Source organism: Vombatus ursinus, unplaced genomic scaffold (genome assembly GCF_900497805.2).
Source record: "Vombatus ursinus unplaced genomic scaffold, bare-nosed wombat genome assembly UNPS02014799.1, whole genome shotgun sequence".
In the NCBI taxonomy this organism is placed as follows: domain Eukaryota; kingdom Metazoa; phylum Chordata; class Mammalia; order Diprotodontia; family Vombatidae; genus Vombatus; species Vombatus ursinus.
In genome coordinates, this window is record NW_020954577.1 from 9,211,282 (window position 1) to 9,236,788 (window position 25,507).

A 25,507-nucleotide genomic window follows, 5' to 3' on the forward strand; every position below is an offset into this window, starting at 1 on the left:
AAAGCAGCTCCAAAAGATTCTAGCAGTCTCCAGGGCACCATCCCTCTCGGCGTCATTCATGGCCTCCAGTAGGCCTTCGAAATGCCTTTTTCAGGCTAGCCGGGCCTTCATGAATAACCTGGACTCAGTCCAGCAGCTCACATTTATCTGAAAGAGAAACCAACAAAAGCAACCTTCCCATTTGTCTCCACGTTGCGCCTTTTATAGATTGGTAGCTGGTGGACTATGAGAAATGTAAAATATTTGGGAATTTTGAAGCCATGGGATTAAGGAGGAGGAGGAACTGAAATGTATTAGAAGTAGGAACATAGAATTATATACAATATATTTCAGCTCCCCTTTGCATGTCTTAAATCACTTAATTAGTTCTATATAACGTGGTTTCACATAAAGATATTTGGTGTGTAGAAGAGATGTGAAGTCGTGGGGAAGAGAGAGGATGGGGAAGTGATTTTAGAGACAATCTGTGCCCCGCCCCCAGCGTATTGTCAAGGGGAGCCTGCCTAGGACTTGCTTAATGACCCTGAAAGGTTAGGGTGGGGGGAGTGTTGCGCTGGCCAGCCAGAGGCACTAGACCCAAAGGTGCCAGGGGGATAGAAAATAACATTAGCCATGAAAACGTTCAAGTTCGTGAAATCTTCTGTTTTCTATTGAAAACCGAAAGTGAACAGATTTTTCAGTGAGCTCAGCGGGCTCATCGTAGGTGTCTTGCTACAAAAGGAAAAGTTACTGTCATCCCTCTCCTTTCCCTGCCAGCTCCCATACTTGCTGCTAACTGGATGCACCCAGCTGCCTTCTGGCCAATAAGCAGTAGTGGAAAAGTAGCTGTCCTTGGTAGTAGAACAGGCTTCCCTCTTCCACAGCATTCTTGTGGCAGGGTGGCGATCTTCAGACAGTTTCCACTGGTCGTCTTCATCAGAGCGAGGTGCTAGGCACTCACGATTGATGCTCTGTTTTATGGACTTAAGTTAGGCTACACTGGCCAATGTGAACCTGACATCCTTGTTCGGAGGAGGAGGGCACAGATTTCCTTAGAGAGAAACTATTGCAGAATGGGAGGGTTGGGGGGGGGGGAAAAGTTAGTTGGTGGGAGGGGGTGGTAGAAGGAGGACCCCCCTCTTGAAATGTTTTTTTGTAGAAGGTGAGAATGTTTTGCTTGTGTGTAGACTCAAGTAGCACTGGAACTAGCAGATGGCCAAAATCTAATAGAAAGCAGACATGGTCTGGGAGGGATGGAAGCCTGTAACCCAAGAGCTTAGCTAAGCCCTAACGCTTCTCCTAAGGTCCCATGAGCCTCTTGACCCATTTGTTATCTCTTCCTCTCCCCACTCCCTACCCCCCACCCCCCACCCCCATCCAGCTTTATTTTTCAGAGTGTGCTGCATCTCTTAACGCACCACAGTCACTTTCTAGCTGGTTTCTCCTTCTTCACCATATGCCAAATTTGGGTGTTTCTTATACGGTCACCCATTGACTTACCTGATGGGGTATAGTTGTGGAATCTGGTCCACCATGTTTTCAATTCTGCAGCATAAATTTGTGGACAATATGCACCATGGGGGGGGCAGAAAACTGGGTGATAGAACCCAAGAGGAGGTGGTGGGCTTGTTCTATCCAATGCTCTGCTGATCCTTGCCAATGGACTTAATTACCTTTGGCTACCGAAACTAATCATTATTCAATGGGCACACTTTCTGAAGTGGCCTCAGAGGACTGCCCTAATCAGCAAAGCAACATTCCCTCCTCCCCTAAGTGATCTGATGTTTAATTGCTAATGGAATAAAACGGATGGGGGTAGATGGGAAGAGACTGTTGGTACCTCTTTCCAGATAACGGGCATTTGGAAAAATGTGGTTCTGGAGAATAGTGGAAACCTTGGGAATAGAAATCCTACTGGACCCTATCCAGGGCTTCTTCCTTCCCAATGGCTAGCCCTGTTGTAGGTGAGATTCTCTTGATGTCTGCATAGCCCCAGTTGGCCATCCTGTTCAATGAGAGAAAACCAGTGACAGAGCTGTGGTTTGCATTTGCTACTGTGCTGTTGCCAAGATGACCCTGGCGGCTTCTGGGTTTTTGGCGGGGAGGTAGGGTGCAGGTGTGGACAGCCTTGAGGCATCATTCCATTATCCCCAAAAGGGCACAGCCTGCACTACTACTAGGAGCCAAGCTAGCCTTGGAAGAGCCTGCCCGACTGTTGCCAGCCTGAGAGAAGAAGGGCAGATTAGGGCAGTTGGCTTCCCCCAATTGATGTAATGGGTTTGGGGATAAAAGGAAGCCCATGGCTGGCTTGTCAGTTTCCCAGCTCTAGTTCCAATTGTGCCTGTGCCAACTCAAGTATTGCAAGGTGGAAGAGAGTCTATTTGCAAACCTAGGCACCTCCCCTGGGGCTGTCCCACTGTGTGAGATGGGCTCCTGATGCTTTGACGTTGTCCCCTTGTCAAGGACACCTCTGAGTAGAAGGTTGAAGAGGAGCAGTGTGGGAGCCCAGGCTTGGCTGAGCTCTCCCCCACTCCCTTTTGCTGAAGGGAGGTCCAAGTAGGGAAAAGGAGGAAACTTAAGGAGGTGAGGTGATATGACAGGAGGACTAGATTTGGAGTCTGACTTCCTGGATTGGTATCAGCTCCACTGGCTTATCTGTGATATTGGGCAAGTCGATCTCTCTAGGCCTCAGTTTCCTCATCTGTAAAAGAAGGTGGTTGGTACAGAGTTCTAAGGTCTTTTCCAGCTCTATATCTGTAATCCATTGCTTCTAGAAATCAGAGCTGGGGTGTGGCCCTGATGGCAATATACATTTCACAATCCCCATGAGAATTTTGCAGAGACAGTGCCTTTATCCTTCAGCCACTCCCCACCCCTTCCAAAACTCCCTTGCCATGCCCCTTTGAGGGCAGGGGCACCCTCCTTTCATGCCCCCCCCCAGGCTTTTCAGGGACTGCTTGGATGGTAGCTGCTGCCTGTGCCTAACGCCCTAGAGAGCTGTTGTCTGTGGTGGTGGTGGTGGGAAGGACTCTCTCAGAGATATGGTCAAGGTAAAGACATGGGTGTGGCATGATGGGTGGGGAAACTCTGGAAAGCCAAGGTGGGGAGGGGTGGGGCTTGTGATACTTAGAAGAAGTTTGTAAGCCCTTGTCTTGTACCCAAGGACGATATTTGTGCCTTTACTCCTGAGTGTTACTCCTGAGTAGTGGTCCTTTCTGCTACAGAGACCATAAATCCCTTAACATTTCTGTGTGCGTGTGCTTGGAATTGGATAATTCTGATGATAACCTGAGAAATGTTCACACTAAATGCATGGTCAACTCTTGATCATCTACCCTGAAAGGGGGAGAGCAGTGGCAAGATCACTGTGGGACAGTGGAAAGAACACAGTATTTGGAGGCAGAGGGCCTGGGTTCAAATCCTGCACCTTCCTACCTGTATGACCTTAAGCAAGTCAACTTCACTGCTTTGGGTCTCAGTTTGTTCATCTCTTAAGATTGCAAGAGCTGGACTAAACAACCTCAGAGGTTCCTTTTAGCTCTAAATCCATGACCCTTTAATGCACAATTCCTTCTTGTCTCCCTTTGCTTGACTCTGTAAGACTTCTGGGTAGCAGACTACTTTTCCACTGGCATTTTGCTGAAATGATGATAACAGTAAGTTTACAATCCTTGAGCACCTACCATCTACATGGGCAGCACTGAAAGATGGCCCAGAAACATGTTGGATTGTCAACAGAAATTCTGCTGGGATTCTGATTCACAGGAAGAGGTCACCAGAAATGGAGGGATGCCCGATGGGGATAATCAAGAGTTGACACTTTGGGAGGTGGAGTGACTTGCCCCACTCTTTGCCCCGCCTTGGTTTGGCTCAGAAATCGGGGGGGTGGTTTGTGAGGCTAGACCAGACCGAGAAGATGGGTCTTTGGAAGCTAACCTTCTCCCCACTTCTTTTTCCCATTCCCACTGAAAGGATTGATATTCATCGCAAGGAGAATGCTGGTGCATCTGAGAAGCCGATTACTATTCATGCTTCTCCTGAAGGCTGTTCAACTGCTTGCAAGATCATCATGGAGATCATGCAGAAGGAAGCCCAGGATATGAAATTGTGAGTAAAAGGCTTTGCCTGGGGAGGATTCCCAGGTCAGTGTTGGGTGTTCCCTGGTGCTTTCTTTTGGGTCTTTTTAAACAGAACCCTGCTAGAGTACTGAGGAGTGAAGGGTAAGGTGTCCACGTGTTTCGCCAGTGGCCTTAGCAGTGGGAGACAAAAGTGTTTCTGGCACTTCTGTTACCTTGGTTGGGAAACTGAGGCCCATCGGTTTGAGCGTAGTGCCTTCCAGCTAACGCCCCTGGATGTGGCTATTTGTGGGGGCATTGGATGGGGGGCTTTCTTCAGTTCTGACACAGTATTGGTTCTTGGTCCCCCATAGCAGCCACCTGAGTCAAAATGTATGCTGTAACCTCCTGCACTTAGAATTAACTCAGCCCACCCTTCTTGGGGAATGATTTGTGAATTTTGTTGCTAAATCATTTACAGAAGCTGATTTAGCTCAGCTACCCAAGGGTATGCAGTGCATCTAGTGAACAGAACAGCAGGCTTGGGGTCAGGGAGCTCTGGATTCAAATCTTGCCTCTGTGTAATTATGAGCAAGTCTCTTCTACTCTCTGAGCCTCAGGTTCTCCATCTGTAAAATGGGGCTGATGATCGTCCCAGTAAGTACTTACCCCACAGGGTTGTTGTTTGGTTCACATGAGGTGATGCATGTCATGTTCTCTGCCATCCTGGAAATACTTTAGGAATGTCATTCAGCATTCACCAAACACCACTGGGCCATCCATCATGTACTAGTAATGGTAGCCCCTCTGAGATGGGGAGGGAGGAAACGGGACCAAGAGAGTTTTGAGCAACTTGGAAGAAAAGTACCTATTCATTTCAGGACAGTCATGTTTGTATCTCTTGAGTTTTAGGCCTTAGCAATCAGTCTTCTGGGTGTTGATAAGCCTTAAGAGGCTGTTGTGGGAACTGAATGTGTTTTTCAGTTGCCTGGATGGCACTGGAAAGGCAGTGAAGGCTGTCCCTGATGGGTTTTGGGATCTTTGGTTCAAAACCTTGAGTGCCATGCCAGGGGGGCATTTGTGTGATGACCCAGCTCTAGCTAAAGAGATGTACCTAATTCGTGTCTCTCCTTGGGTTCCTTGATAATGGAGGCAAAAGAGAGAGCATCTCTTCCCCCTTGCAGGGATATCAGTGCAGAGAGTCCCCGATTCCCCCTTTTAAAGGAAGTCAGTTCTAAAATGTCAGCCTCTTTTCCATGACCTACAAATTAGGGGCCAGTGGGAGCTTAAAGCCTCCATGCTGTTAACTTGCTTATTAATTCTACCTGTTATGCTTCAGTTACATAGCTGGGGCGCATGACTTGGTTTTCTGCATAGTAAGTGGGCATTCTTGCAGGCTGGTGACCAAAGTCTTGCTTGATCTTTTACATCGTCAAAAGGAGTCTGAATAAAGGCTTTCCTTCCCTTTCCCATCCCACTTCCTCCTATGATTGTCAGCTACATCAAAATTTTGAGTTCTCTAAAAATGAATTGGCCTGACCCATCCTAGTGAGGGGTAGGCAGAGGTGCCAAGCAGAATGCTGTCTTGCCAAGGGCAGTGGGCACCTTCGTGATCCAGATATCTCTATCTCCAATAGATATTTTGAGCAGGAACCAAGAGGGAAAGAGGGAGACATTCCCCTGTGTCTCTCCAACCTGGCTTGGTTTTATTTCTTTCTCAGCCTCCTAGACCTCTACCTTTCAATCCCTGGCCTTGATGCCTGCTGGCCAGCCAAGAAAACAAGAATAAAAAGGCTCATTTGGGGATCAGAAGAATCTCCCAAATTGCTCAAGAACTTTGGTGTTCCTGCCCAAGTTTTATTTCCTACTCTTTCCATTTCCACCTGCCTTGACAGATAAGCTCTTAAGACAATGTCCTGTGATTAAATCTGTTTCCTAGAATCCAGAAGAAGCCCTAAGAGGAAGCAGCAGTTACTACCAGTGGCAATAGCTGCCTGTGGGCCAATCCCCAGAGTTGTCAGAATCATAGAAAGGGGGACTAGCTGACTCAATGTCACCTCCTGCTCACCCCACTTCTCTGTTCTCCCCTCTCTTAATTTATGACCTTGATTCCCTGTGGAATCCAGAACTAGTGGCTTGGAGCTTGGGGGAAATGGTGTCTCGCCCTCCTATGAGGGAAGTGGGGATGGGGTCAAGAGCTGATATACAGAATTTTGTGGGATGATATAAAGACCAAACATACATAGCATGGGCACTAGGAACATCTTTTGCAATAGAAATGTTTACCCAAGCAAGGAGGACACTTGTGGAAAGGGGCCCATTTGACTGGGGACTGCCTTAACTAGGATTTGCCATAGCCCAGAGCAGCAGCTCTCTGATGTTGCACCAGTTTTTTTCTCTAATAATTCCCGTGTAAAGATGCTTTCACCAGGGAGAGTCCCTTCTTTCAGAGTATGTCATGTTAACATTCATCAGCTTGGCATCTGAAAGCAGTATTAGCCTTTCTTAGTGTCTGAAGGTTTTGCAAGATGATGCTGTATGGGGGTTAGGGAGCAGGTCATTTGGGTCAAGAGTTTCCAAAGAACTTATTTATTAATGTCACTGATTTTTTTTAAGTGATTCTTGTTTTTATAACAGAAATCTGGAAATGGAAAAGTTCTTTAGAGCCCATCTTGTCCAGCCCACTGTTATTTATATAGATAAGGAAAATGTGTCCCAGAGAAGGGAAGGGAATTGTCCAGGACTCAGCTCTTCAGCAGCAGAACTGGGGCTAGAACTCCAGTCTTAAATCCCGTCCAGTACTATCACCTTTAATTATAAATTATTTCTCTATTTCTAACAGGCACTTCCATGGTATTTCATCTCGGACCTCGCTTAGTGCAATGCCTCGTTCATAGTAGGCACTCAAATGTTTGCTAATGATTGGATATTATCTTTTTATTAAAATTTCCCCCCCCCCCCCCCGCCTTGAGTTCCTGATGTTTTTTTTTTTGGTCTTGCAGCAACGAGGATCTTCCTTTGAAGATTCTGGCTCATAACAACTTTGTTGGCCGCCTGATTGGGAAGGAAGGAAGGAACCTGAAGAAAATCGAGCAGGATACTGATACCAAGATCACCATCTCGCCGTAAGTATTGCACTGGCTTAAGATTTTGACTCAAATATCTCGGGATGCTATGGGAGCCCAAGCCACCATTAACATAATTCATTCAGCAGAGCTGACTCACTTTAATTTGAGTTGCCACTCTCCTGTGTCCTGTCTATGTACTTAATAAATATGTTCACTCTCATTCTTCCAAATCATCTACCATCCACAAGTATATATCCTTCTGGAGCCCCCATTGGAGGTGGTGTATCTGTTTCCAGTGGAGGAGCAAGAAGGATTAAATGTTGAATTTCGATGTTGGATAAGAGGGTTGCTAAGGCAACATAGCTTGCAGTAGTAGAAAGAAGACTGGATTTGGAGGCTGAGGACCTGCATTCAAATCCTGTCTGCAAGTTACCACCTGTGTGTGACTTTGGGCAAATAAACTTCCCTCTCTGGGTCTCAATTTCTTCAGCAGTAAAATGAGAGATTTAGACTACATGGATCATTAAAGTTCTTTCCAGCCCTATGTGGTCTGATCATATAGTTCTCTGGCCCAGTGGAATGGAAAACCAAGAACTTTTTTTTTTTTTTTTGAGGGAGAGGAATACATGAAAAATGTTTCATGTAAAGGAAAAGAGGAGGGAAATAATAACACATATCTATGTAATTCCTTTGCCTTTATTTATTCATTTTTTTGCTATGAGATCTCTACCCACCTGTCAGGATCACAACTCCTCTCTGCTTTAGACAATTATCTGAGACTCAGAGAGGTTAAACAACTTGTCTCTAGTCACACAGCCAGTAAAGCATTGAAAATGTGGGATTTGAACTCATGTATTCCCAACTCCAAGTCTTACGCTCTATCTGCTACACCAGGCTAACTGCAAAATAAATAGATGTGAAAATTCAAGAGAAAACTGGTTTGCGATGACAGCCCTTCCTTTCTCAGTGAAGTGCTCTTTTAGGAAGATGCGAGAGAACATATGAAAATATAAAATAGCAGGAGAGCAAAAGTTGGCATAGTATGGCTTCTTCTCTTTGGAGAAGGCAAAGATGGTTTTCCTAACTGTATCAAAATCGACCTTTCTAGTGAGACTGAAAAGTATTGAAAAGTAACATCTAATGAACCTAGGTTATTTAGGTTCACTCAGGGGTTTATCCGCTAGTAAATGCCTTTAAATATTATAATATCATCTGAGTCCGATTTCCCATTGTTATTTACTTCCCTTTCCACCATTGTTTTAACTCATATTTAAGTGGCTTGAATTGGCGTTTTCCTTTTCCCGGTTGAGGCCATCTTAGAAGGGTAGGGGGTGGGGATGGGGAGACGAAATCATGTTCCATCAGAACTCCTAGTTAAGGTTTCCAGTCTCCAGCTTGACTGCCTTGCCCCATTTAATGTTGTATCTGAACGGTGTCTGAATGATCTAGTCCATGTCTGAGCCATTAAAGCTGATGATTTTGGTTTCTTGTTTGAAGTTGTTGGTTAAGGTAGGTCATAGAAGATTTGGCTACAACTAAGCTTCCCGTCTTTGAAAGTGGTGAGTGCTTCCTCCTTGTTGGATGGCCCTGAAAACATTGCCCTGGAAAAATGTAAACACCGGATGTCTCCATCTGAACTGTACGTTATTTGAAAGATTAAGTGCTGTCCTCTCTGGAATGGCCGTAGTCTTTTCTTCAGACCGTAAGAATGGAGCTCAAAGTGTAACGGGGCCCTGCTTGACGCTCCTCTCGGCTGTGTAAACTCTTACCTCGAGAATCCTGCTGCCTTGCATTTCACTTTCAAATGACCAGTAGATCTGACTCCAACTTAAATGGTTGATCTCTGAACACCATTTAAAGTATGCTTTCAAACTGAGCTGCAGTTAAGAGACCAGTTTTCTTCAGGATGCTGTGAAGAGAAGTTCTCTTGCCTTCTTCTTTATCTTACAATTCTTTCCTTCTTGCTTCTTTGCTAATTCCTATAATGTTTGACCACCCGCTTTTAGCTATTACCAGCTCCCACGGTGGGGTTTGAATCACCATTTGTACCTACGTGGGAATTAACTGTCTTTTCCTAATTCTTTCTTTCTTTCTTTCTCTTTTTCTCTTCCTGTGTGTGTGTTTTTTCTCCGCTCTACAGGCTGCAGGAGTTGACCCTGTATAATCCGGAGCGTACCATCACCGTTAAAGGTAGCATTGAGACCTGTGGCAAGGCCGAGGAGGAGATCATGAAGAAGATAAGGGAGTCTTATGAGAGTGATCTCAGTGCTATGAATGTGAGTTCTGAAATACTGGAGGTGATTAAGACTTTTTTTTTTCCTCCCTTCCCTTTTTTTTCTTTGCTGTATTCTTTTGGTGAGGGTGGTCAGTTAGGAATTGAATGAAATATTTTCCTCATTGATAGAATTGAAACAGTCCTTGCATTGCATCGATATGGGTTTGGTGTTTGTAGTTGAAAGGGGGATGTGCTAGTGAATGGACAATATAAAAGGGAACTGTGGGGCGGGTTAAAAACGCAAGTCCTCCCGGCTTCTTCATCGTTACTTACAGCTCGGGATACACAGAAGGTTTCTGATCGACAAGGCAGTCTGTCTGGAGTAAAACACAGGTAGTACTCAAGCAGACCAGTAGGGAGGAACAAGATAAGTTAGAGGCCTTCATGGCTTAGGGATTCAGCTCTGAAGGGTGGATTTCTCGAGGAAAAGTAGGCAATTAATGGCAGCCTCACCTTGGATAATATTTCTAAACAAGAAAATTCAAAACTGAAGGGGCTGTAGTTAATGAATGGTGCTTCCTCTAGTGTTCAAGTAAGAAAAATGGGACTAGCCAGCCTTTTAAAACGTCCTCAGGAAGAGAAGAATGAGATCTAGACCCAAATTTAGGAGTCAAGGAGTCGTGTTAGCACCTCTCCTGATTTCTCGTTTCATGGCTTCATTCAAGCTTGCCCTCATGGCTGTGCCCTCAACTTTAAAATGTGGCTTCTTGCTTCTAATCCTGTCTTCTTTTCAAAACCTTTGCGTACATTTCAGGACCCTCACTTCATCATTAAAATGACCCTGTGAGACAGAGTCAAAGTGATCTATCCTTACTTTATAGTAAGGCCATTGAAGGCCAAATCATATAATTCCAAGCCTAGAACTTTGGTTTTTCCCCTTTTAAAGAAAAAAAGAAACCTAGTCTTTCCTTGCTGTGTGGCTGTTCGTGAAGCTCCAGCTCTGCATCAAACCTGCTGTGGAAACAGTAGACGTGGCTGCTTGGGGTGGATTCTGTGGCACACTTTCTTTGGGCATCCTGGTTTGTGATGGTTTCCCTCCCCGTAGGGGATGAAGGCATACACCATCCCTCTCATTATGACCAGATTGGCGTTTTCTCCAGCTGGCTTAAGAAAAGATGATGGCCTTTAATTTTATGGGGTGAGTTTAGGAGAGTTTGAACAGTCCTCATCTGGACCAAAAAGATTCCCCCAGTTTTCCAGTGTAGGATCCAAATTCATATACCTGGAGTACCTGCCCTGAGCTAGGGCAAAGTAGTATTCTTGGAAATAGCACCTTGGATTGTGAGGGGTTAGCCTGAGCTTAGGGGTAAGGGGGAGAGAGAGGAGGAGGGAGAGGGTTTCAATGTTAGTACATATCACCACTTGTCAGGAATTGTCCAAGGGGGGCTGCTTGGAAACAAGTCTAGTCTTCAAGCAAATTTTTTTTCCAGATAAGGTTCTTTGTTCCTGCTGGGTAATTTTATTCTTGGCTTTCTCTCTTTTCAACTGCACCCTCCCCGTCTCTTCCCCCCCTTGCCCCTTTCCCAAAACTGACTAATTTTCTCCCTTCTCTGTCCTTTCCCTCTCCCCCACCCACCCAAAAAAAGAGAGAGAAGAAGGGATTTGCAGTGTCAAAGTTAGAGAGGGTGGGTGGATGGGGAGTCTTTCCTTCTGAAGGACTTAAGATGCATGAAACTTTATCAGGCCTCGCTTCAATCTGTCTCATTCCTTTCTTGGCCATCCTGCGTTTCCTAGCTCCGTAGATCTGGTTTGGGCCTCAGTGGAAGAGCGTCACCCATTGGCAGCACCAAGAGTTTATAAGAGATTTGGTCTGTGTTCAGTGAGAGCCCACTGTGGGTAGAACAGTGGATCAGGTGGCACGGAGCACCGTGCCAGACGTATCGGCCACGGTCCTTGCTGCCCGTGGGAACCGCTCCCATCCGTCTCGGGGAGACCGAGCAGGTGAAAGAGATTAATGAAACCCACAGGACACAAGCAAGTGCAAACTGCCCCCTTCCCTCGCTGGTCTGACGGGTTGTTCAGGTGACGTTTGGACATGTGAATGCCAAAGAATTGCCATTATTCTTTTAAAAAGAGAGTGTGAGAGCGAGAGTGAGAGAGCTGGTCCTGTTCTGAGTATCGTCTCGTCTTGTCTCGTCTCGTGACGGAGCTTTGGCGTTGAACCTTTTTGTCATAACATACGTAACCTTCCTACCTTTGCAGCTTCAAGCCCACTTACTTCCTGGATTAAACCTGAATGCCCTGGGTCTGTTCCCAGCCTCTACTACTGGGATACCCTCACCCTCCACTTTGGGGGTTCCTTCGGCTGCAACTGCTACTAACTACCTGGCATATGGGGTAAGCTTTTGGTTTGGGGCTGTATGAGATGAGTGAGGAATTCTTAGGAGGGTGTGACAGGGCCCTTGGAACAGTTAGCCTTGAGTAGCATCTCTTGCTATACCTGCTGCGACTGTGGAAAGCCACTGGCAGCAAAGAGCTTGGGGGAAGGGCTGGGGAGGAGATGCCCAATCAGCCCCTTGAGCCAGGCCGGCCTTCTGGGCAGCAGGTGCTCTAACCCAGCTTTAATCCCAGCGCACAGATCCCCGTTCTGTCCATTGGCTGAGTCCCTTTAGCCCCTTCCGGTGTGAGCTGGTGGATTCTGTTTCTCCAGCCCCTAGCATGGAGCCTTGCACATAGTATTTGTTTAGTCGATGCTGGTTGGATGGATTTGGGGAATGTCAGTCAATGGCATGTTCTTGACAGAGTAACCTCACTAACTTGAATGTCAAGATTTACTCCGAATAACAAATGGCAGGGACTCGTTTCCTTCCTCCCTTTAGGAAAATCAGGAGCCTCTTGGACACTGGCATCTAGGCAGACTTTTTCCTTCCGAGTGTTTTTCTTTGTTTGATGGGAGGGAGCCCTCCTAGTTGAGTAGTATGAGACCTGACCAAAATGTAAAGGGAATCCTCCCTGGGCCCTCCACATACCCCTTGTCAAAGGAGTCAATCTGCATCGTGGTTCCTGAATTTTAATCTCCCTCCTCTCAACCTGGGCCCCTCCTGAAGATGAGCTTCCTACTGAGTGACACCTGGTCTGGGATTGCCTATTTGGAAGTCTATGTCATTTTTGGAGTTTTAAGAGATACCCCCATCGTGGGTTTGCACAACTCCATTCTTTGACTTCTTAAATGACTCCGTTGACGTGTTCCCTGCTCCTCCCCCATTGCCATGACAGTTTTTTGATAATAAGTCACCCTAGAAATTTGATGTCCAAATTGTAGCCAGGAATTAATTCTCTTTGTCAGCCTCTGTCATTGTTTGAGGAGTCTATTTGGTGCAGTGGCGAGAGGGAGAAGTGATTTTTCCCTTCCACGTTCTCCCTAAGAGCTCACTTCCCAACTCATTTTTGTCTACCACCTAATAAAGTAACTTTTCCCATTTTTTCCTTCCTCTCTATCCTCCATCAGTTTTTCTTCTTTATGAAATAAACGATTTCAAAGACCCCCAAAGCACCTTCTTATCTTGCTGTCCATTTTAAGGACTTTGGGGACCGGTTTTTGGCCCTCAAAAAAAGAGAAATTCACTATACTAAGAGACTACTGATAACTTACCATTGGGAGGAAGTTGAGACTGATAACAAATGTCATTCAATGTTGATCAATTAATGTTACAGAGCTTTGCATTAAACTTGTAGGTATGTATACACACGTGTGTATGTCTGTACGTGAACTCTTCCCTGTCTTGTCTAGTGTCCCTTGGGCCAAGGGTATAATGTGAGAAAATAAAACCTGCCCCTTCTTTGCTTTCTAAGAACTAAGACACCTTTCCCTGAGGAGAGGTCTTGAACAAAATGCAAAGAGATAATAGAGATAAAGAAATAAAGTTGGCAGGTTTTATAGCCCTCTGTAGACTTCATTCTGCAGTAAGAGATATCAGTATCTTGGAAAGGCATCTTCTAACAAAATTGATCAGATTAGAGGGAAATTTTTCAGGACTCCTGTGAGACACTAGCAAGTAGGGCCATGTGGTGGAGTGGCGAAGGCTTTGGACTTGGATTGAGGGAAATGGAGTTACGTGGGTTTGAATTCTGCTGAACATAGGTCTTAGCTGTGTGAAAGTGGGCTGGACAGAATCCAAAGAGATGACTTCTGTACAGCCAATCTGAAAGGGCTCTAGGTGTGTCAGCAGCTTTGATTCCAATGCATTTCAGTGTTGAGGATTTGTGTCTCCTGAGATCTGGGGTGTACCTCACTGGGTGATCATGAGATCCAGAAAAATTTTATACAAATTTTTAATGTATTTGGGAACATTTTTTTTAAAGAATTCTAGGTGAAAAATTGTCCTTCCCACCAACATATCTTTTTGAAAATGGAGATTTTCCTGTATTCTCTTTTCTTTAACACATATGCTCCTTTGTAGCTAACATATAGCACTTTACAGAGTGCTTTGTTCTATTCTCTTGTTTGAGATCTGGACCACCAGGAGCATATTAGTACTTCTCTTTACTTGGCATCTTCATTAGCTTCAAGAACTCTGGGAATGGAAAGGCTCTTAGAGTCCTCCCTCCTCCTTCCTGAGCACATTTTGGAGAAGAGGAAATGGGTCCTGAGAAGGGAAAGTGACTCCTGAGGTCTTGACTTGTGTCATGTCTAGGACAAGCTGTGCTCCTTCATGGAGTTTACAGCTTCCTGTATGATACATCCCATTTCTCTGTCCTGCACACTTTTTGATGTTTATTGTGACTTTGAATGTGTGAAAACTCACACTCTCAAAAAAATGCATTTTAAATTTTAAATGAAACTAAGAAAAAAGAGGCAGAAAGGCAGGTAAGAGGAGAAGACGAGGGACTGGGAATTATTGGTTTCTTCCAGCAGCCAGGTTAGACTGGCAAGGCCACTGACTCAAGAGCTTGGCTTATGGGATTGGATATTCACCAAATCCCGACCTGACTCTCCATCTCTCTGGCCCCCTGCCCCCAGTTCTTCACAGCAGGATACAACAACTGGAGTTGACCACACAACACTGTTGTCCAGTATACCACCACAGAAAGAGGACAGGCTTTGTGATCATAGGACGTGGGTTCGAATACAGACTGCTACTAGCTGGTTCTGTGATCTTGGTCATTTCCCCCCTTCTGACCCTTGGTTTCCTCTTCTTTAAAGTGCTGGGGTTCTGATTAGATGGTCTCCAATTTCCTTTCTAGTATAGTTTAGGACTGTGTAACATGGCTGTCTTCAAGGAAAAAAAAACAGGTTCTTCTAGGCTGCAGGGAGACAATGACAGAAATTCAGTTGCTCATGAATACAACAGCAAATAAACTAATGAGGGAATGACTGGGATAGGTTGTAAGAGAGAGAGCCTAAGGGAGGGGTGTTTGCTGAACCTCACAACTAAAGGGACCTTAAAGGTTCTCTGTGTCAGTTGTGTTTTTGCTGTTGTGTATTTTAAACAAAGATCAAATTAATGAGACAGTAGAAAAATATATGGGAGTGGCTCCTTAGTGGTTTCTAAGCTCCCTCACTCTCAGCTGAGGAACGAGTTTTCTTGGACTCCTTTCTTTTTTGAGTCTGTGTAAGGTGAGAGCTGTGGCCTGCATGTCTTGCCATGTAGCTGCCATGGCTGAGATACCCACGCATGTGTCCTTGGAAAACTAAGCTTTCCTGTTAGGACTCTCCTTCTTACCCATGACCTCAGCAGCGTGGCAAAAATCAGTGCCTTAAGACTTCAGAAGGGAGAATAAAGAAACATGATAGGCTGTAAGCCCCATGGCTTTTTATAGCTTGGAGTGACTTTCCCATCACTGCTTTGAAAGAAGAATGCCATTTGCCCAAAGCAGATGAGGGATTTCTCTCGGAATAGAGCCTGGCAGAATGAGAAGACTCTCTGTAGAGTCGAGTACTTAGAGCTTGGTGAGAAAATCTGAGACAGTCTTACCCTCAGCCAGCTTTCCTAGCTTCTTATTTTAAGATGGAGAATAAGACTAGAGAAAGCCTTTGCTTTTGGTTCTTTGTCCCTGGGCTTCACTGTCCACTGACAAATCTCCAGCCAAGCTCCAGTGTTGGGGGTTGCTGTGGATGCGCCTCTGTGGGCTCTCACCTTCTGTCCCTATGGCAGCTTTGGTATCACAGCTTTTAAGGGCATCTCGAGCAGCTTGGCTGGAGAAAACTAGAACGTTAAAGCTGATGTCAACTCTGATAGTTCCTCTGTCCAATGATCCATCTCAGCAAGTTATTTTAATCTGATTTAACAAAGAGAAACTTTCCATAGGTGAGAACTAGACAAAGAATTCTGCATCAGCTTGGGAGGTGAGACATGAAGGAGTCTTCAGGCTTTAATCTAGAGGCAATGGGGTGCCACTGTGCAAGGGAGTAACGTGGCCAGATCTATACCTTCAGAAGTGTATTTGGGCAGTTGTGTGAAGAGGACCCTGGAGGAGCATGGCCAGCAGATAACAGGACTTTTACCACCATGGTTTTCTCCGGGGGAAGTTTGCCAAAGGATCAGATTCCCTCTCAATGGGAATCAGAATATTTACCCATATAAACATTAGTTAAGCGATCAATGTTTGTACTTTTAGTCAAAGTTTCCAAAGCCCTGACCCACAGGACATTTCTCCTTTTTTCTCTCCTACCCAAGTATATCTTCAGACCTTTTCCTTTTCTTACCTCAGAGACACTAGAAGTCTAACCACAAATACCTGGAGGACAGAATAAGCTGAGAAAGCTGCAGCTCCATTAGACACAATTCTTTTTTTTTCCTCCTTCCCTGTGTCCTGGACTTCCCCAACTGGGAAGTCACCAGGCTTTTTAATACACACACACACACACACACACACACACACTCCATTTTGACTGCTAAGGAAACCAAGAGGCAAAGGGACTTGGACAAAGGGTACCCAGTAGCAGAGTTGAAATTCCTGCCCAGCTTGGCTGGCTACAACTACAGTACGCTGCCCATGTCACCATGTTGCCATGCTTCTTTTGGAAGGGAGCTCGGAGGCTTCCTTTGCATTTGCTCTCTCACCCTGACTTTATCCCAGCATTCTTTGCCTCACTGCTGCATCCCACAGATGCAAGTCCTGCCACCTTCTCTGCTACCAGCCAGATGGGTTGCCCCAATGAAATGGCAAGTAGTCTTGAGCTTCTGCCTAGAGGCTGGCTTGCCCAGCTCTGAGCTGGCAGTATTTGGCACCCAAAAGTGACAGGAAATGCTGCTTCCAGAAATGCTCCAGTCGGGGTAAGGGTGGGGAAGAAGGGACTGGCAGCTGTGAAGAAAAAACAAAGGAGGTTGGCATAGCCCCGGGCACCAACCACTGGTGCAGTGTTGGCAGCCTGCTGGCACTGTCTGGCAGACCTATCCTTTGGTGTTGCTCTACAACCATGTTTTTTCAGAGTTCCTTTCCTGAGTTCCTAGAAATCTGGGGCTGGGAGGGAGAAAGGGAGATGTCTAATTAAGAATAGAGAAAGGTGAAAATGGTGAGGTAGGGAGAGGGATTATTCCCTAGGTTCTCCTGCACTATATTACCATCTCTTCATCCAGTAGGCCAAATGGAATTTGTGAATTGGGATGAGATTTTGAGATGTTCTCAAGGATTAGTTAAGGCAAAGATGGTAGCTTTGCTTCATGTCCTCCCCTCTGGGGACAACCCATTCTCTCCCTTAATCCATTCAAAGGCTGTTAACTATGTGTATAGCATGCCCCTTTTGTAATAGGCTTGCCAGCTTTAAGTGGGTAGCTTTATTTTTGAGCAAGGTTTTCTGTTGTTGGCTTTGGGTTGGGAAGAATGAGTCATTATTCCTTTTTTTTCTGTCTTTTCCTGCTCCTCTCTTTTTAATGGCTTCAACAGGATTTTGGTAAGACATAAAGCTGTTAACTAATCCCTCAATCTCAGACTCATATCCAGGTTGCTTCTGAAATCAGGGGGGTATCTTTTACAAGAGGAAGGGGTAGGTGGGCCACTTGCCAGGTGCCCAAGGGCTAGATCTGGTTGGCATGCATGGTTTCATTTCAGTATAGAATGTTGGGTTCTCTCCTCCACCAGGATAAATAGACAGAGCCCTAGTATTTGCTCATACTTGTATCTTTCATGATGGATGAATAGGAATTACTCATTGGCAGACCTGCCATCAGGTACTTTTATGTTCCTGTTGTTAAAAGGGGTTCCATAAAATCTGCAGAGAAGTCCTTGGGAACATCTACAAACAGGGCATTTATGAAGTGCTTAGACAAGAATGTGAGGGCGGTGGCCCCACAACTAGGAAAATCCTTCTCCTGAATGGCATGTCTTGAGGTAGTGGTAGGGAGGGAAGGTTCCAGGATTAGCACAGTGTTGACTTGCTTGGAGTATGTGAAAGAAAGGTGCAGAAACTGGCATATTGTCCCTTAGGGTTGTGCACTTGGACTGTTACCATGGGTCCAAGGTTGTGATCCCTTAGCCTTCAAGTCAGGGAAGGTCAGTGGTCTGGCTTGTCCATCAGCCACCACAGAGATTGGGCTTGTGATGTCAGAAGGCACATGAGCCCAATTTTTACCATAAAGCCACTTTCATAATTTATGGTTAAGAATGGATCTGCCAACTGGACTATGTGTTCAGATCAGCTAGTTGGAATATTCCCTTCCCAGTAGAGCAACTGAATTTAGATGAGAAGGTTACTTGGTAAATGTGGATTGAGAGTAGAGAAAGTAGGACGGCCTTAAGCAGTCTTTTCCTCCAGCATGGTAGGGTGAGTCACTCTGCTCCATTAAAGAGCTGCCAACTGGCCCAGAGTGGTCATGTCAATATAGCTGCCGTTTCCCCTGGATGGTGCTAGAGAGACACAGGATGGCCTTGTTTCCCTCCTCTCTTTTTCCTGCTCCATCTTCTATGAGAGCTCTCTTGCTTTTCCTTCGGCATCTTAGGTTCTCATGTCAACATATTTTCCTAAGTTAGTATTCTCATACTTGAAAAAAGTCTTTTTTTAAAAAAGTTGGTGACATTTGAGGTTGACGGCTGTTTGAGGCCACATTCAAACCCCTCTTGATCTTATGGGAGCTGGTCAGGATTTCACTGTTTAAGGGAGCCCCTTGGGAAGAGAACATTCTGGGGTACAACCTGTACCAGGTATAGGGAAGTCATCCTTAACCTTCTGTGTGTTATGGACCCCTTGGTAAGTCTTCTGAAGCCTATGGATCCCTTCATAGAATAATGTGTTTAAATATATAGGGTTACAAAGGAAACTAAGTATGGTAAAATCCGGTTATTAAAATGATGATTATTTTTTAAAATTCCCAGATCCCAGATTAAGATTGGTGTGTGGGTTTTCGTTTTCCTCAGTCACTGGGGATGACATTGCCTGATGCCCACCCTTACCTTCCAGTTCATTTTTCTTATTCTTGGATTGGTTTTGGTCTTTGTTTGCCAACTCCAGCATCCTTTCTAAAATTGTATGAAATCCTTTCTTAAGAAATGAGTTTCTAAAATATATGTGGATTGGCTTTAAAGGAAAAAAAAAAGCCTTTCTACATCTGTTGGCCAAAAAAGCACATGTTAACACACCAGCATCCAAATCTGATAGTAGTGGTTTGAAGTAAACGTATGCCCAATTTAGATTTTTTTACTAGGATTAGGTTTTACCTTCCACTTGGACCTAAACAGTTTGTCCAGGATACAAATGAGAACATTATTTAGATTGAAAAACTGCTCTTTGAAGATTCCAAACTGTCCTTTCTTCAGTGGGCTTAAGGCACACTCACAGGGGAGGACTTACTTTAGCTGAACACAATTCAACAAATGTTTCTTAAATGCCCAATTATGTTTTGTGAGTGCCCTGTGCTAGGCACTGAGGGAGAAACGGAGTTTAATCACAGAGGTTTCCTGGCAGATTCCTATGCTGCAAAAGGAAAGAGCATGATATGTTTTGTGAAATGAACCACTGATTTATCATTGAATCCATACAATAGGTGGATGTGAGGGGATAGCAAGCCCCTAAAATCTGAGCGTGCAGACAGACAGACATCTTTATCGATTTCTGCGGGAGAGGGAAGAGAGTAGAGTTCAGCACTCCAAGGGCCATGCCCTGCTTAGGAAATGCTCACCAGGGTCCCTGCCAAATGGAATTTCAGGAAGCCTTTTAAGGGCTGCCATAAGAGAGAAAGCATGAGGGCCCTGGCCTTGAGCTAGTATCAGACACTAGAAATCGAGATTCACCTCATTCCAGCAGAGAGCACCCCCCCATTAAGTTCTTTAACCACCCACTCCTTTGCACACCCTGAAAAAGAAAAATTACACCTCCCCCCCATTTTGGCCTTGTGGCAGGGTCCACGTTGATGATCAAAGGTTTCAGGCTTCCTGCCAGGTAGAGATAAGAAAATGCCCTGTGCACATTTCCTAGAAATCTCAGCAAAGTCATAGAAAGTGTTTTTATAGTGTCTAGACGACGGGCACTGTGCCTGCCTGGGTGCCAAAGGTTTCCGTAACTGCATTTATTTGATTTCTTAGATGTAGTAACTGTTCTCTTCTTTTCCTGGGCTTTGTTTCAGGATGGTTTTTGCCCCTCATCCTCTTTTCCCCAGTAGGTCCTCCACAGGAGATGCATGTGTACTTCCCAGATTTTGGGGTCAGAATACTGAAATGAGTCTTTTGAGTAAAGAAGAATTCTCTCAAATGGGAGAGATCTGGGTGTGGTGTGTGTGTGTGTGTGTGTGTGTGTGTGTGTGTGTGTGTGTATGCGCATGTACATTTAGAAAGCATGCAGTCTGTCCCTTTCCTTCCCTCCCCCTCCCCCCAGCTCCAAGGACCAGAGAAACATCATCAGAAACTTGTGCTTAGGAGAATGGGCAGGTAGGTACGTATGGAAGCCCTTCCTACAGTCCAGGAACAGCTGTCTCTGCAAATCAACTGTCTTCGCTTGTTTGGCTTCCAGCTGCCTTCTCTCTGCCTCCAATGGGAACCAGGGCTCTGCCAACTTTGTTAACACATGCTTTATTAGTACTAAAGGCATTCAGGACCAGTAATAACCATGGCCAGAGACCCAGAGAGAGACACAGACAAAACGTTTTGTTTTCTGTTATGTGAAACGTGTGTGTGTGTCTCTTTGGGGTTTCTGCACACCTTTCTCTGCCTGGGGGTATTGGCGTGTGTGTGGGCGTGCGCTTCTTTCTGGCCCTGCGGCATCAGCATCCTTGTGTACCCCTCTTCACGGCTCTTTCTCCTGTCTGTGTCACTGTCTCCCTTGAAGACTGGACCTTGTCTGCTGTTCTCCGAGCTGCTTCAGCAAGATGACCAGATGCATGGATGGGATGAAGCCAAGAGGCTGTCCTTGAAGTGTCCAGAAGTGGGGAAGGGTTAGGCAGGTGGACCGTTGGAAGAGGAGAAAGTATTTGGAAATCCTTCAGGAATTACCTGCTTTATCATATCTTGAATGCATGCTTGCTCAGTCTGCACACCTCCTCCCCTTTCTAATAACCGTTGTATTCTAGGTTTATCCTACAGATCAAGAATTCTCTGTCTTCGATGTACCAATCACACCATGTGTTTGAAAATCCTGGGACAATTTTAAAAGCCTCCCCTGACCCCCGCACACCATTGGCTGCTTCTTCCATTGGTTTTTTGCTCATGTTCAAGGGCTTCTTGCTACAATCATGAGAATCATGCTTCCCTCCCCTTTTCCTGTTCCCTCTGATTTCAGGATGCAGTGTGGGGTGGGGTGGGGTGTGTGTGTGTGTGTGTGTGTGTGTGTGTGCATGCTCACGCTTGTACGTGCATATAAAATCCTTATTTTATTACTGGGAAGAGCATATCACTTTGGCAACAGTGCTTACAACCTTGTAAAATATGGACCAATGAATAATCAGAAATGGTCCACATTGATAGCTGGACAGAAAATAAATCTTTAGCTGTACCTCCTCAAGTTCTAACTTGGCTCATTAATGAGAGGAAATTTAGAGTTACTTTGAAATTTTTCACCACCAAGTCTGTCCAATGTACAACCAAAGCTGATATATCTAGGCTTAGAACAGCATCCTTAAAATAAGCCTTCTTTTGGGAAAATGGCATTTAGAAAATATTGCTCATTGACAAAAGTAAAGATGCCTCTGAATGGAGTCGTTGAAATGGGAATCTTAAAAATAAGTACATTTGAACAGGGATTTGGAAGTGAAATTAGCTAAGAAATTAACTGTGTTTGAATCAAAACCATCATGTGGAGAATCATATTGCTGTCTTAACCACCCAAGTTGGGAACGCCACAAGTGAGATGCAGAGGAGGCATCTGGCTAGAAAGGAAATAACAGATGGAAATCAGCCTTGCTGAGATTCCTGGAAAGTAAAGGACAAATCTGCATTCTGCAAAAGAGACTAAATTATGAGTGGGCACTTTGTTTTTTAAGGCTCCTGGTAAGTGGATTTTTAGGGAGGGGTGAATGTAGATTGGTCTAGTCATCCTGATCTCATGTATACTCTGAATACGGCTGTCTGCCCAAGTCTTTGTAAAAATGTTGATATTCTACTGGCGCCTGGTTCTTGGTGAACTCTTCTCAGTCCTTAGGTCTTGCCATGGAGAAGTAGTCATCAATTCCATCCATGTGTGGGTGGTTTTGGGGGCAGTGGTTGAAGAAATAACATGGTTGTGTGCATTCTTATTCCCCCAAATGAACGTGGACCTCTGGGCTCTCTTTCCATTGAGCTATGTGTTGAAGTTTTCCGTAACACAATGAAATAAGTCTCTGAAGGAGCACCCTGGTTTTGAGGCACATGGAGCCCACTAGTTTAACCACATGGTCAGGAAAATCGTTTGTAAAAAAGGAGCTGAACTCAGCCTAAAGCAATGGCCAGTACTGGTTCAAGAGTGCAGATAATGAAACACACCTTCTTCCTCTTGGCTATCCTTTATCTTGTAATAGCAGGGAGGGCTATTTCATCAGAATGGTAGGGGACTCTGGGTGTTGGATGTCGTATATATTCTCACATGACATTGCTGACTTACTTATTTTGCTTAACTGTTTTTCTATGCTAACCAGGGTTGACAGGAGTTGCTATGTTGGGGAAAAATTATTTATCATTAAAAAATGGGGGCAGCTAGAGATTGCGGTGTAGTGGAGTGGAGAGAGTGGCAGACCAAGTCAGGAGTTCAAATCTGGCCTCAGACACTTATTTAGCTGTATGACCCTAGATGTCTCTTAATTCTGTTTGCCTCAATCCCTCATCTGTAAAATGAGTTGGAGAAGGAAGTTGCAAACCACTCTAGTATCTTTACCAAGAGAATCCCAAATGAGGTCCCAAAGAGTCAGATACTACTTAAACAACTTGACAACAACCAGTACAACAAAAGCATTAATCAAGAGAATTCAGAACTCTGGTATTTACCAAAATTTAGGGAAAGATGGGGGGTTGTTGGCTAGCATCCCCACAGCCATTTTCTCAACTGCTGGCAGGCTTCCTGAATTGGCTTGGTTTAGTCCATGGGAAATGAGGTAGTCCTGATATCCATTCACTTTGGAAAAGAAAGTGAGACAGCTCTAGAGAAAGGCACACTTAAGACAAGCATTCCTCTAACACAAGGTAGTCTGTGTGTAAAGAACTTCATTAATAAAAGGATTTTAATGAAGTAGATCAAGTTAATTCCTTTTTAAATGGAGGATATGGACATCTGCTAGATTTTATTTAAAAATGGAGACTACCTAACAGGGACCTATACTGTACGACTTAGCAAACCCAAGAGAGGCACATCTGTGGATGTCCTTTACCTGGCCTCTGGAATTCTGCCTAGTCTCAAAAACATAATTACTCAAGTTTCTTAGTTAATTATCCATAAGCTTATCGTAGTCTCATTGTTTTTTTTCTGACACGAGTGAACTGAAAATTAAATGAGTACATTGAGTGTGCTCCCCCGGTACCCCTTTACAGTGACAGCTGCCCCTCAGCTTGGCTGATCCAGTCATGGCCCTGTACATTTGAAAATAAACACAGAGAACCTTTTCCAGGAACAGAGCTGCTCCGAATTGCTCTTTGTGGAAATGTCATGCCTGCTGGGTCACACCGTGTCCTTCAGCCATATAGGCTGGCAAAAAAGTGACTTCCAGGAAGAGGATGAAGAGCCCAGGATTTGTTTGGGAGGGGAGGCTGAACAAATAATTGGTAGAAAGGAAGTGAGAGGCAGGCCATGGAAACAAGACTGAAATGGGGCAGGAAGGGAGTTTGGGGTGGGGGCTGGGGCAACCTTTTCTAGACGTTCTCATTTATTTAGATGTAAGCTCATGACAAGGGGAGGGACCAGAGGTCTTCTGACGCCTTTGTCTCTAACAGGGGCAAGGATTGGGTAAAGCAGAGTCAGAAGCAGGGTCCCAGATACTCTGACCGGATACACGTGTATAATGGCCAGAGGTGATGCTCATTTGGAGAAGACGTTCCTCGCCTGTGTAGTTGTCTACGATATTAGACCAGAGAAGTGTTGATGCTCCTAATGGTCAACAGCATCAATGCTGTGTGGCTTGTGCGAGTGCAGCCTAGCATTTAATTTGCCAGTCTTTGGGAAGGCTGCCAGTTTTCCCAACTGTTAGATAATCTCACACAAGAGGGCTCATTGGCAGTTTTAAACTGGGCTGTTTATCATTCCAGATCACTCCTACACAAAGGAAGCTATAAAATTTATGAAACTCTTAAGGGTTGTTATGCAATTTATGTGCTGAGTTCAACATAATTTACCTTGGGAATGGAGTAGGGGGCGGGGTGGAGGGAATCTAGAAATCTTTCACTTATTTAACCTTTCACTTGGTTAATTTTGCCCTCCCGCAGGGATTCTTTAAACTGTAAAGCAGCAATTAGACATTTTAAATCTATAAGTTATAGCGATATTGTCAAAGTATAAAAAAATGGTACGTAGAGAACATTCTTTCACAAACAAAACAAGAACCCTACAAGGTCTTAGGCAAAGGATTTGGTCATGCCAACCATTAGTGGTGGTCTCTGACATTCAGCACAGACTGGAGGGTTTGAGGCTGCAGGCTGGGGAGGTGTTTTCGGAATAAACTTTGGCTTCAAGGTTCCTCTATCACTAGCTCCAGGGTCACAAAATTTATCCTGGATTTTGCTCACACTCCCCAAGTCCTTACTATGTGCAAGGCACTTTGGCTAGAATTCAGAAGTGTGATAAAAACCAAGGTTCTTGGGATGGGGGCTGTCTCCTCATCTCCTTTCCCCCCACCCCAGTTGGTCCGGTCCTTGGCAGGTGTGATTCCATGTCGTCTCTTCCTCTTCCTCTTTTAGCAACAGGCCGAGATGGAGACTGTTCACCTGTTCATCCCTGCCATGTCTGTGGGCGCCATCATTGGCAAGATGGGCCAGCATATCAAGCAGCTCTCTCGTTTCGCCGGAGCTTCCATCAAGGTATTTCCTGTGACTGATGCCGTGTCCTTAGGCCACGTGGGGGGGAGTGCCCCCTCCCTTTTGACAGCTTTAGGCAACAAATGATCCATCTGATCAGGACCCACTTTCTGGGGGATTTGGTGTCCTTGACTTTTCAAACCTTTTTTTGTCTTGCTTTTCCTTCACTTACCTCAAGTTGAAACTGGCAGAGAAATCACTTTAGGCTTACTGAAAAGAAAAACTTGCTGAGAATTCCCTTAACGTGGAAGCCTTTGGGTGGTGGGGTGCCCTTGGGTGGAGGTCTTCAACCCAGGAGGTGAGATGAGCACCTTGTAGATGCTGCCATGTGGGCAGCTGTGGGCTGCCTCTAGGCTAAAGGGCTTCTGACTCTCTGAAACGAGCAACAAGCTACTAAAAGACCACCACCAGATCATAAGCATTATTTTCAGTGTGGTTGGTGTTCATCTTGATAGCATGGATGATGAGGAGGCCAGTCTGCTTCTAGTACACAAACTGGTTTTCTTCTTTGAACCAGCAAATTAAGGCTCAAAGTAAGGAAAAATATGCCTTATCTCAGAGTAGAATGAGATACTTTGGAAAATTTTAGTTTATTGCTCATTACAAGTCTTCAAGAGGAGACTTAGTTTGCTCAAACACAGGCTGGACTAGTTGGCCTTTAGGCACGCCAGCTCTAGGATTCTGTTTCTCTGTGAGTAATTTGGGAGCCTTAACACATTCCTTTTTGATACCATTCAAGTTCCTTCCTTCATATTTCCTCATCCCCATTTGTCTCAACATTCACTTCATAG

At 45.0% G+C, this 25,507-nt stretch overlaps 1 protein-coding gene across 1 annotated transcript in view; it reads left to right on the forward strand.

The window, feature by feature from the left end:
* Positions 1–25,507, forward strand: part of LOC114050611 (insulin-like growth factor 2 mRNA-binding protein 3) — a 100,477-nt gene that overhangs the window by 71,451 nt on the left and 3,519 nt on the right. Inside the window, exons 8-14 of the mRNA XM_027872435.1 lie at positions 3,952–4,086; positions 6,877–6,930; positions 7,037–7,159; positions 8,600–8,611; positions 9,243–9,399; positions 11,580–11,714; positions 24,600–24,719. Coding sequence (XP_027728236.1) covers positions 3,952–4,086; positions 6,877–6,930; positions 7,037–7,159; positions 8,600–8,611; positions 9,243–9,399; positions 11,580–11,714; positions 24,600–24,719 — 736 coding nt within the window. The remainder of the gene's footprint in view (positions 1–3,951; positions 4,087–6,876; positions 6,931–7,036; positions 7,160–8,599; positions 8,612–9,242; positions 9,400–11,579; positions 11,715–24,599; positions 24,720–25,507) is intronic.